Below are 12,330 nucleotides of genomic sequence, written 5' to 3'. Positions count from 1 at the left end.
ATCATAGTGACTGTTGCAGGAGAGGTCTGTGACAGGCAGATGATTTGCCTAAATAGAAGTTGGAAACCAGCTCTGCTCTGACTGCTGTGCACGTTCTTTTCTTTGCAAAGCCTTGTAAAAAAAAAAAAAAAAAGTTGTCGTCTTCCATTTAGCAGCTGGAACTTTGACACCATCCATTGAAATGCCTTTGCTATCTCCTACCTTGATCTATTTCCAGCAGGCAGTGATTTTGAAGGCTGGCATTTCTTTCCAGCGTGGCAAATCTCCTTGCTCTGAACAGTTAAATTGAGGGGAGATCCAACTCCCTGAAAATGGCAGTGAGCATTTTGCTCTAAGACTTTGTTCTGAAGCTTTTAAGTCTTGAAGATAACCAATAAAAACTGAAAATAGCATGGGAGCAAAATGGAGCGTTATGTTTATAAAGCAGAGCAGTATTCCAGCAAGCCTGAGCTGTTGATGCAATAGGTGAAAGCACTTCTACCACTTGTACTCAAGCCTCTAACTGCTCAAGGGTTTTGGAGGAGCTGGCTCCATAGCATATCCCTTCATTTATGGCTGTCTGCATCTCATAAAGCTTTCCAGAGCATTAATTTGTTAGTTCAGGAGGGTAAACTTCTCACTCCTGCTGAAGGGAAAGTGCCTGTATTGTCTTGTGCATGGCAAAGCTTTCTTACTTTCTTAAAAGGGGCATAATTGTACCCCCTGACTGTAGGGCGAGGTGCTGCTCTGCAGTTTTAGACCAGGCAAGGGACGGTGGAGCCAGCTGTGAGCTGAAATCACTGCCTTGCCCTAATAACCAGCCACGTTGCGCCTGAATCTTGGCATACAGTGCTTGGTATCTGACCTGCTCTTGGTCTAATTGACCCTCTTGTTGCAATCTTTTTTCCCCTTTATTTCTGTTTATTCTGGCTTCATCTTATGGTATTAGTCTGCCTGGGGAAAGAGGCAAAACTAAGGCAAGTGGCAACTGGTGCTTGTGTAGAGGAAAGGCTGCTCTCCTTGTGGAGACAGTATCCTACCAAAAGTGCTTCAGAAGTCCCTGTCCTGAACTGTGGTGATTCCCTTTCTGGTGGAGAAAAGGAGAAGAAAAAGCCTCTAGAAAAACATGATAAAGGCTAACTTTGGCAGGAGGAAAAACTTATAATGAAGGAGGCATTGTTTTGCTAATGGGAGTGCAGAGCTGTGTTCCTGCTTCTCCCAAGCACTGCACTTGAGAACAGTCTGCAGCGGTGCTCCTGCAGTCTGGCAGGCTGCTTTGTTTTGGTTGTTGCTTCCTCTGCAGTGTTCTCACATGTCCTGCACAGCTCTCAGGAAATCTGCCGCTCTCCCTCCTGCCAATGTTTTGTTCCTTTATCCTAATCAATGTTCCAACAGCTGAACTGGCCTCCAGGCTTCCAAGTGCGCTGCAGCCAGTGCCTCGTTGACAGCCCTTGTCCGTGTGCCATAAGGCTGGGGAATGCCAGGTAGCTCATCTGGGGCTCTCTGCAGAGCAACGCAGCTCAGGCTCAGCAGCCCCATGGTCCTACTCCCAGCCTGAGCGAGTGACTTGCACTGAGACTTCTTAAAATCCAACTTTCCAGCCAGCATTAATGGGCATCTCCCAGGAACGGGAAGGCTCCTGCTGGAGCAACTGGAGAAATCTCATCCTAACAGAGCTGGTGTCGGACCTGGGAGTGCTGAAGCCCTCAGTTTTATATCTCAGGCATGAGGCTTTGAAGATGGGAGAGTGGGGACTTGAGGATTTAACAGCAGTTTCTCCCAAATAATTCCTTGTGATACATGTGCTGAGTTTAAGTATTACCACGCAGCTCCCTGGGTGAGTTTGCATGACTTGTGATGTTGTGACAGTGCCGGTGCTTTTACACCAGCAGCTCAGCTTGTGCCTGTAACAGCTTGGGATCCCTTGGTTTGATGTTACAGGCTCACAGAGGAGGGAGGCTGTGCCCTTGGAGGTATTGTGCCAGGGTGTGCTGGCACCCGGTCACTGTGCCATTGCTCAATTTGTTGTGTGGCTTCTTGCTTCTCAGCTGTTGACTCTCTGGCTTAAATAACAGGGGATTTGTTTTGATGCTGCGGATGGTATGTGCTTAACATACACGCTTTTCAGTCATCTTGTCAGCTCGTAACGTGATTGAATCTCATTTAAATGGTATTTGCTTAATGAGCCTTCTGTCCTTCAGTGCCATACGTCCGAGGTCCCTAAATGGTTAGGAAATGGCCATCCTGCTGCTTACTAATGTGCATTGGGATGTGACTCTTAAAGAATGTCAAGGATTTTTCCCTTCTGCACTTAACAAACAAAAAAAGGGGGCAAGAGAAGGAGTCATCTTTAAGAACTACCAGATTTCAGCTGAGCTTTCCATGGCATATCCTGGGGTAGGAGTAAGCTGTAGGGAAGCTGGTGAATCGATCCATAACCCAGGACATACACGAACCTTCCCTGTCACCTTCTAGCTGAAGCCTTGCTGCTAATGTCCAGTAACCTGATTTTTAAACCAGACCTGATTCATGCTCCTTTTCTACGCCAGATGAGGTCCTGGTTGTGAGTAAGTGTTGTGACTGTAGCTGGCAGGAGCCCCGACTGATTGCCTCACTTCAGGAAATGTTAAAATAACACTTTTTTTCTTAGAAAGCCAGTTCACTCCCCTCCCACTTTTAATTCTCCTAATAGCTGCCCCCAGTTTGGCAGCTGCCTCACAGAGGGTTGTTTGTGTTGCTGAGCGAGAGCAGAGCCACTTCGGTGGATGCAGGGCTGGAGGAGAGGCGCGCGCAGCAAGCTCGTCTCCTCGGGCAAGCTGGCTTCAACTTTTCAGAGGCTTCTCTGAAATCTGGAAGGAAAACTGCTAAACGGAGAAGAATCTCGCTCCTCCCCCTGGACTCTGCATCTGAAGCTGGGGATTTTTTTTTATTTTTTTTTCCCCTCTTGGAGAAGAGGAGCTGCCCCAGCTGCTCGCTTGAGCCGAGCCATCTGGGAGGTGTAGCTGCTCTCCTGACGGCGGCGATCCCCTGCAGCCCCGTGGTGCCAACGGGTGTCGCCTGAGGCTGAACCCAGCAGCTTTATCTGCTGTCCTGGACTTGCACAATCGGGCCTTGAAGGTACTTTCCAGAGCTGGAGCCGGGGCTGAGCTATGTCCTGAAGCCTGTGTGGATGGCTGCTGGCTGCCAGCTGATCGGGGAAGGTTTGTAAGGCTCCAGATGGAGCAGCTTTCATCTTACTGCCTGCTTCCTACCTTGCTTGATCGCTGCTGGGGGCAGATGGCTCGTGTTCAGGGCTGTTTTTTTTATATTTCTCTCTTGGAGCTGTTTAAGTGTTGAGGGAAGCAAACTATTTATGGCTGGATAATGCCACCAGGCAATCCCCGTGTGTGCGTGTCTCTGTGGTATGCGGCCTTTACTGCAGGGGATGCTTGCATTGAAGGGGGTTCTCCAAGAACTCCTACAGCTGTCTGCCAAAAAAAGGCTGCAGTTCAGGCTTCCTCATCTCATGCCTGATCGGGGAGCCCTGTGGAGGAAGCACTCGAGTACCAGCGAGGAGAACACCGAGTGTTCACCTAGCGTGTTTGTGAGTGAGCTGTTTTGAACCCTGGAGGTGTTTGGACTCTTTTTGGGTATTAAAAATGCCTTGTGTGTTTTGGCTTCTCGGTGGATAGCTGTACAGATGGCCTTGGCTGGAGAACCCCAAGGTGGGTGGAAGGAGCTGGAGAAATGAACACCAGTGATCAGCCTGGGCCTTCTCTGGGTGGACGTCCTGCTCAGCCTGGTCTTGTGGCATCAAGTAGAGCTCGTAGGCTGGGCAAAGGTAGTGCTGGAGCATTGAAATCTCAGGCATTATTACTCTGTGCTGGGTCTTCTGTGTAGAAGAAACTGTTCTCAGTTTATCCAGCCTGGCTTGCATGTTGTCCATGATTCAAGGCAAAGGACAGCTGGGGTCAGTCTGACCACGGACCAGCTCTCAAGGTGGAACAGTGCCTTGTAAAGAGGCGAGCTATGGCCAAATCCACACCTTCTTTAGACAAGAGGAGGAATTTGAGTGCCTCTCTGAAGGGGACAGGCTCAGTACCTGTCTGTTTGATCTATATGCTCTCTCTGCTATGCAGGGCATGCTGCATTGGTGGCATGCATTCCCCGTGCTGGTGGAAAGGAAGGATGAATTGTCAAGATAAATGGATTGAAACTGCTCTGTAAATGTTGCATACAAGGCTGTATGTGGTAATGTTTAACTTGTCTCTTGTTTTTCTTTCCATCCATTAGGCAATACTGACTAGCGTACATCTCGACAAGGTCTCCAAGCAACATTTCCTGTAGGGCTGAATGACAGCAGAAGCAGCCGGGCAAATTGATGAGCTTGCTTTGGGAGCCTACGAGTAGGCAAAACCAGAAGGCACGATGGGTCAGAAGGTCACAGGTGGGATAAAGACTGTGGATATGAGGGACCCGGTGTACAGGCCTTTGAAACAGGAGCTGCAGGGGCTCGACTACAGCAAACCCACGCGTCTGGACTTGCTGCTGGACATGCCTCCGGTGTCGTACGAAGTCCAGCTACTGCATTCATGGAACAACGACGACCGCTCGCTGAATGTATTCGTGAAGGAGGATGACAAGCTGATATTTCACCGGCATCCGGTGGCTCAGAGCACAGACGCTATCAGAGGCAAAGTCGGCTACACGCGAGGACTGCACGTGTGGCAGATCACCTGGGCAATGCGGCAGCGGGGCACGCACGCCGTGGTAGGGGTAGCAACAGCAGACGCCCCCCTGCACTCTGTAGGGTACACCACGCTCGTAGGAAACAACCACGAGTCATGGGGATGGGACCTCGGGCGCAACAGACTGTACCACGACGGCAAGAACCAGCCCAGTAAAACCTACCCTGCCTTCCTAGAGCCAGATGAAACTTTCATCGTGCCGGATTCCTTCCTGGTGGTTCTGGACATGGACGATGGGACGCTGAGCTTCATTGTGGATGGGCAGTACATGGGTGTTGCCTTTCGGGGACTCAAGGGGAAAAAGCTGTACCCAGTGGTGAGCGCAGTGTGGGGACACTGTGAAATTCGGATGCGCTACTTGAACGGACTCGACCGTGAGTATAGCTCTGTGTGCCACTTATGTGTGGGTTTAGTACACCATCCTGAAGGGTTTTCTCTTTCCTGAAGAGGTGAGGACTTCATGGCAGCAGTGGGGTTTAGAGAAATCTCCGAATCCTTAGTGGCAATTGAAACAGCTTGTCTGGCTGGTGACGTGTTGTTAATAAGGTGCTGCAGGGAGCACGTGAAGTTTGGGGAGGTGATACAGTGGGAGAAGGAGGTGCCAGTTTGTCTGGAGTGATGACAAACCTTCCTGCAGTGCTACCAAGGTCCCAGCAGGAACGGCCTTTCTGGACAGCTGTTCTTTGCAGTGCAATCCTGGTGCCTTTTTGCAAGGAGCAGTCCCTGAGGGGCAATCACTTTCCCCTTTCCTCAGACAGGGACAGCTCTTCCCACTCCTTCCTGCAGGGGATTTTAACAAGTCCCTTCATCAGGCACTGCAGGAATGTCCCATCTCTGAGGAAAGTAGCTTGCTTTGTTTCTTCCAGGGCAGGCTGTGCTGATTTTCAGTGCAGGGCTGGACGTTGCAGCCAGCCCAACTTGCATGCCAGGTCTTTTACTAATAGGGCCCTCAATCCCTAGCTAAGCTTAGTAATAAGTTTGGCTGTCCAAATGTGCTAAAGTCTTATCTCTCCTAGTCAGAGGTTCCCACTGGGCCAGACTGTGACTCAGTCCTCTGGGTAGGGTGGAGGAGAGAGGTGAAGGAAGTGGATTAATATCTGGATTTATGTTGTTACTGAAATAAATTTGGCAATATTGATATGAAAAGGGTAGTGTTTCCCCTTCATTCCAGAACAGTGTCTGCCCAAAGGCTGTAGCATACTGGGCTTTTATTTGTGCTTAGAACGTGTTTGTTATGAGGCTGGACCAGGTGTCAACCCCTGGCACTGGTGACATGAGGTATGGAAAGCAGCACTGGCACATGAAAACCGAGCTGTCAAACAACCAGGAGAGCCTTGTGAGGGGATAGGGGTATGATCCACAAGTGACTTGAGAAATACACCTCAATTTGGCAAGGCAGAGGTACCTATACCAATGCTTGCAGACCTGCTGTGTGGGCACAAAGCAAGGCGTGCTGCTCAGAGCAGAGAGAAAGGGCCAGAGAGCATCTCCTGCTGCTGAAGCACCTCTGGGAAACTCCTCTCTTCTTCACTTGGTTCATAGGTAACCAGTGACACTTCTGGGGAAACTTCTTTAGGTTAGAGAAGTCCTGCTTGACTTTGTGGAAGCCAACACCTGCATCCAACAGGGACTTCCCAGTGTATTCATAAAGCTTGGGACATGCTGGACCCAGGTGAAAGCCTGCAGAACGACTGCTGTGCTGCCTCCCATTCAAAAATGGAGTTGGCGAATTCTTCAGCTCTTGAGTCTCCAAACTTGCTGAAAAACAAGGCAGATTGGATGGTCTGGGTGTTCAGCTTGTTCTGTCATGGAGTGACTAAATTCTTTGCAAAGCAGCTGACCCATCCACTGAGACTGTTGCCTCATAACCTATTTCTATCATGAGCCACAACATAATTGATCCTTTTCAAGGGAAGGCTTAGCTCAGAAAAAATAAGTTGGGGACTGTCCCTAAAGTGGTGTTACTCAGCCAGTAGTGTCACCATTTTCTTTGCAGCTGGCAAGCCCTTTAGTGTCTGTTGAGGCACAAGCTTAGCGCTCAGCATAGGTGTATTCCTTTCATAAACTACTCTTCTGGTTTTTCCTATAGTCAGCCTTCTTCCCATCAGCTTTTTAGCAGATGAGCTCAGCAGGAACGGCTGAATAACCCCCAGAGAATCAAAATCTTTTGAAGTGAGAGCTTTTTGGCAAAGTGTTTTCTCACCAACAGAGAAGAACCGAGCTTATCCTGCCCCAACAGCTTATAGGATGGCAGCAGCTCCAGCAACCAGGTTTTTGGAAGGGTCAAAGCCAAGGCTTGCAGCTCCCTTCAGAGCCAGCGAGTCTGTGGAGCTGTCTGCACAGAACTGCTCTTAGCAGGGAAACAGCCACCTCCTGTATTGGATTGGGTTGTAGTGTGCTCTCAGCATAGGAGTGAATCACGGGCACGAGGCCAGGAATGACAGGACGCTATTTTGGCACGGACAGAAAGAAGGTGTCTGGCTCTAACCCCTTCTGAGCATTCAATAGCAGCACTGTGTCCAGTGATTGTAGTGCTTGTGAATGGAAGGAGGTCAGATGTGTGTGCTTTCTCTTCTGCTCCGTCTTTGGTGAGAGCGGGTTATCAGGGCAGAACAGCTGAGGACAAAGTTCTGCTCTGTGGGAAGAAGATCCTCTCTGCTTTTAAGGCCATTAAATCAGAATACATTATGTTAATGCTGGAGGCTTTGGAAGCCCAGGCCCCTCGTCCTCTGGCTAGACGATAGCTCTGCCCAAGCTGTCTCCATATGGAGCAAGGGGAGTTGGGACAGACTTGGAATACAGCGCGCTTGTACCCCAGAGAGGGTACAAATTTTTGTTTAAGCTACCTTGGGAAGTGCCAGAGGAGTGCTGCCAGTAATAGGTTTCTCCAGTCGTATCGCAGCCAGAGCTGGGACGTGCAGTCCTGCTGTACAGAGACTGGACCCCGCAGGAGAGGCAGCGTGGATCCTGAAGTGGGTCACGAGCAGCAAGAAGGGCAGCGCTGGGGCTGGAAGAGGTGTACTTAGGGGTGTGATGCCTCAGTAACGATGCTCAAAGCAGTTCTCTGAAGTTCTAGTGCTAGAAAAACATTCCCCTGCGGCTTCCCCTGCAGCAGGTAATAGCTTGGGATGCTTAGCAGGGACTGATGGGGGGGAAATGAGGCATTAGTTCAGCTCTGGCTGCTAACTTGAGGAGGAGACAGACCAATTAGACTGCAATTCCTGACTGTTACCAAGTCTCTTCAGCTAACAACCTCTCCTTCCCAGCCCTTTTGCCAAAAAAATAGATAAACTGCTTTCTCTGCTTCTCGTTAGGGATGTTTTTTTACATGGACTGTTACTTTTTCCAAAGTAGAATCAGGAGTGGCCCGAGCAGAGATGATTGATCTGTTCAGTCTGAGCTTTTCAATGTTAACTGTTATCTCTGAACTGGGAAGGAAGGGATTTGTGTCCACCTATTGATGGGGAGGCTTCTGGTAAGAAATACAGTAACACGATCGTGCTTAGAAATTAAGCTTTCCCAGTCTCTCAGCTGTTTAAAACAGCTGTATGAACAATCAGATTAATTTGGCTTGTAGCAGTGGAAGCTAGAGCTGTTGGCATCTAGCAGAGTTCCTGAAAACTGCAGCTTCTCAGCCAAGCTTTTCTATTTTTGGGGATGTTTTTAGGTGTCTGTGTCCAGCCTGAGATGTCTCTAAAGAAAGCTTTCCAATGGTGTGTGCTGAGCATCCAGGTTATTAGAAGGATGTCTGCTTACCTACTGAATTTGGGATGCCTTTGTTTTAGCATCTCTTTGGGGCAGAGGAACAGGTTGTGCAGGTGAGCTGGGACAGACTCAGCAACAGGAGCTGAGAAACTAATCCGTGTTCCCCCTGTGCAGCTGGGATGTGTTTGCTCTGGCTTTGACCTCAGTCCCCTGTGATTGACCGTTCAGCATCCAAGGTCCCCGTATGCCTTGCCTGAAAAAACTAGCATTATCTTGTTCAGGGTTTGTAAGTACAAGGTGCAGAAATAGTAACAGAAGATGTGTATTTTTCCCAGGTTTATGATGTAGGGAGAAATCCTCTGATGGGAAATGTCACAATACAAGTAGCGACGCAAAGCTTTGACAGGTGGCTTTGCTTTTTTTCATGAGAAATAGGGGCAGAAATGAAAGGGGTGACAGTTCTGCTTCTAGTGGATAAAAACAAATCAGAGTACTTCCTGGGTGTCCATACCGTATGATGCTATCGAACTCTCTGCTGCTGTCTTTTACTTCAATAAACCTCTTCCAAAGGTTTTTGGATAGTGCAGCGAGAGGCATAAGCTAGGAGACGTGTTCTGACTTCAGTGTTGTTGCAGGGAAGAAACATCTTTTAGGGATTTTAGTCTCTCTTACTTCATACACAACTTCTTAAGTAACTTCCACAGAAATGTTGTGTCCTTCCCATGTATTTTAGCTGAAGCTGCTGACTTGTGGATGCTGAATGGTTTGGGTTTTGTGACCAAGCCAGGCATCCACTTTTCTTGCTCAATCTTTTCTGGGGGATTTCTAGAACAAACAAGATGAATGTGTAGCTTGTGGCTTGGGATGTTAACGTCTTGGGTCTCTCTCTTTCCAGCTGAACCACTGCCTCTGATGGACTTGTGTCGGCGAGCTGTGAGGCTTGCTCTGGGCAAGGAAAGACTGAATGAGATCCCTGCGCTGCCACTGCCAGCCTCCCTCAAGAGTTACCTGCTCTACCAATGACCTTCATGTTCCGGGACTGAGAGTTGGAACCAAGGCAAAATATCTGGAGCTGACCCACCGGGAGATGGGTTTGCCACCCTTGTGTCATCGCTACTGTTGGAACTCCTTGGCCAAAGTACTTCAGTCACTGATACAGCCTCCGTGTGCCCTTACTGGCAAGCTCTCGAGTAGTCCTTGTTTCAGAACCGAGTGCTCTTGTTCTTTGGAAGTCACTTCCCCTGCACACTTTAAAAACAAAAATAATAAAGGAACACTTTTAGAAGCTCTGTTCCTCCCTGCTTCTCCTGATAAAAGGCTGTCCTGCATCCTTTGGGTTGTAGAGCCTGGGAGTGAGCCCTCCTGTACCAGCTGAAGGGAAGAACATAGTTTAGGGGAAGGGGAGGCACTAGGAGTGGACATCTTAAGACCAGGTGCTAAGAATGGAAAGGCATGGGGTGGCCAGCAGAGTTGGGGAGAGTCTGGAATACCAAGAGGAATTCATTGCTGAGTTTTTAAAACCAAAAAAACCCAAACCCTGAAACACCAAAACCAAGAACCCTTCCACCAGGACACTTAAATTGGAGGAGGCAGTTACGTTGCTGATGTCTGTCTCTCTGCTAGGACTTCTTGCCACGTTTCATAGACAGTAAACCTTGCTTTCTTGTTTATCACCATCACTCTCAGTTCTCCTGTCCTGCCTCCTCTTAGTGGGTGTGACTCAGTTGACTGAGCAGTCACCCCATGTCTTCATCTGCCCTCTTCCTCTTGACTTAAAACTGTAGGTTTTAGTCTGGGACTGAAGGGTTTCTTGCTGATGTAGGGACAGAGAAGGGACAAACTTCTGCAATAAAGTCCCTGGTGAGACAGGCTGGATGTCCTCAGACTTGTCACCCAGCTGTAGGTCCTGTCATCTTAGGTCTGCTTTCTGCATAGTCTGTTCCATGTTAAGGTTTCAGAGAAACATTTAATTCTCTAAGGGCTCTTCCAGGGAATTCTCTTCTTGAAGCTGCTTAGTCACCCAAACCAGGCTTTGTTCTGCCATAGACCATCAGCATAATCTCCATTTAGCTATGCAGCTGAATAGTTGTCTGTTGCTTGGGGGGGATGGAAAGCTGTCCCAGGGAAGGCGGTGGCAGTGTAGCTGCAGAAGTGCCATAAGCAGACCAGAAATCCAGAAGGTGGTTGCTGCAGGATGTAACTTGAGAGACTTACCAGAGCCCAACGGGGTGATCTTCAAGCACAGCAAGAAAATAAACCTCTCCGGAGCTGGGGGGTTGGCAGGGGAGAACTGCAATAAACAGGACAAGCAATTCAGGCAAAATCAGCACATCCCAAATAGATTCTTGCCTCAGTAGCCAAGTAAAGAGGATGACACTCCTTTACTAGCAGGAGCTGCTCTCTTGACCTCTCCACAGGTTACTATGCTGCCTTTCTGGGGTTATTTTGCACATTTCTTTGTCTTGAAAAAATGTTTGTGTGGTTGGTTTTTTCTTTGTTGTTTTTTTTTTTTGCTCTTGAGTTATTCCTTCAGTTCTGTGTAGGTACAAATGAGTTTAGTTGTTGAAAATGTTAATATATATATTTGTGGTGTATGTATAAGAACATGTTTTAAACAGCTGCTGTAGGGTACCTTTTTAAAAATAAACTACTTACATAGTATATTTTTTGAAGCACAGAATTGGTGCCAAGACTGGGTGGGGTATGATGTGCCCCTTTCTTTTTTAATCTAATATTGTATGATTTTTTTAACATAGAGGTTTGTACTAGTTTCTGTTACAGGGTGGGACACAAATTGCACAAAAAAATAGTGTGTATGGAGCCCTACTTGGTTGCCTTCGACTTGAACCAGTGTCTTCCATAACTCCAGGGAAGCCTGTGTTCTCCTCACTTCTAACGCTCTTCATGCTCCCTTGTCTCCATCTCTTCTCACTTCCCCAGTACATTTTGTACAGTTTTAAACTCTCACTTCCTATTTTATGGCTGTAGATAATACTTGGTAACCTAATAAACTTTATTAAATATTGCCTGATGCTGGGTTTTATTTGCGTGAGATGATCAGAATTTTCCATATCGAGCTTCTGCCTGGAGGCTGAGCGTCCTTCCAAGAACTCAACCCAAGAAGGTAAAGCAAGGGCTGGTGGGACCTTGCTTTGAAGAATAAGAATTCAAAGCTGGCATCTAAGAGCTGTGTGTAGGTGGAGGGCAAGCTGCAGCTATCGGTAGGTTGTCGGAACCTGTGATTTTATACATCTGCTATTCATGCCTAAAGATAGCTATTCCTGGTAGAGCTGAATGAAAGCTGTGAAGTCTCAAACGAGGAAGCTAAAGCTGCCTTGACTTACAACTCCTCCAACTTGTTATATACAACTTGTTACACTATACTACTGTTTGTTCAAGTAGATTCAAAAGACCAGGACTCTACCTATCTTTCCAAACTTGATGCTGGGGAGGCTTGCAAGCATCTCCTAGATTACAGTAGACAAACCTTTTTTTTTTTTCTTCCAGAAAAGTGTCTTGTGAAAACTGCCACTTCGTGTTGGCACCTGACGCACCTAACTTTTCCTTAGGCAGAGAGGTGACAGACAGAAGAAAGCAAAATGAAATGTTGGGGGCTAAAGGAACCCCTGGCCATAGCACAGTGCGCTAACCACAGGAGGGGCTGAGTGGTGGGATTTGTTTCTACATCACAGGTGCTTGGAGAAATGTCTGATTTCGATGTGTTCTGGACAACTCAATCACCAGCTTGATTTAGCTCAAGTCATTGAATGGGGCTTTTCAGTCACTCCCTACCTCCTGCTGTGGTTTTGAAAGCTCTGTTTCCACAAGATGCTTCATTCCTGGGCTGTGAGGAGATGTGGATTGTCTTGTGGAGTAGAGACATCCTTGCTTGCTGGTGTAATGCCTTCAGTCTACTCTG

General features: G+C 48.0%; 1 protein-coding gene across 2 annotated transcripts in view; it reads left to right on the top strand.

Moving 5' to 3' along the window:
* The window catches only part of SPSB1 (splA/ryanodine receptor domain and SOCS box containing 1), a 38,235-nt gene extending 26,798 nt beyond the window's left edge, over positions 1 to 11,437 (top strand). The window contains exons 1-3 of one of the 2 annotated variants that reach the window (XM_084300302.1): positions 2,575 to 3,179; positions 4,252 to 5,080; positions 9,307 to 11,437. In XM_084300302.1, coding sequence (XP_084156428.1) covers positions 4,387 to 5,080; positions 9,307 to 9,434 — 822 coding nt within the window. In that variant the 5' untranslated portion in view covers positions 2,575 to 3,179; positions 4,252 to 4,386 and the 3' untranslated portion in view covers positions 9,435 to 11,437. Of the gene's footprint in view, positions 1 to 2,574; positions 3,180 to 4,251; positions 5,081 to 9,306 lie in introns of those variants that run through there. The other variant, XM_084300301.1, reaches the window with a different exon arrangement.
* Positions 11,438 to 12,330: the final 893 nt, after the last annotated feature.

The sequence above is a fragment of the Netta rufina genome (assembly GCF_964035555.1).
Source record: "Netta rufina genome assembly, chromosome: 22".
Lineage (NCBI taxonomy): Eukaryota > Metazoa > Chordata > Aves > Anseriformes > Anatidae > Netta > Netta rufina.
The sequence above is the reverse complement of the archived record's forward strand: the minus strand, read 5'-3'. Positions and strand labels throughout refer to the sequence as shown.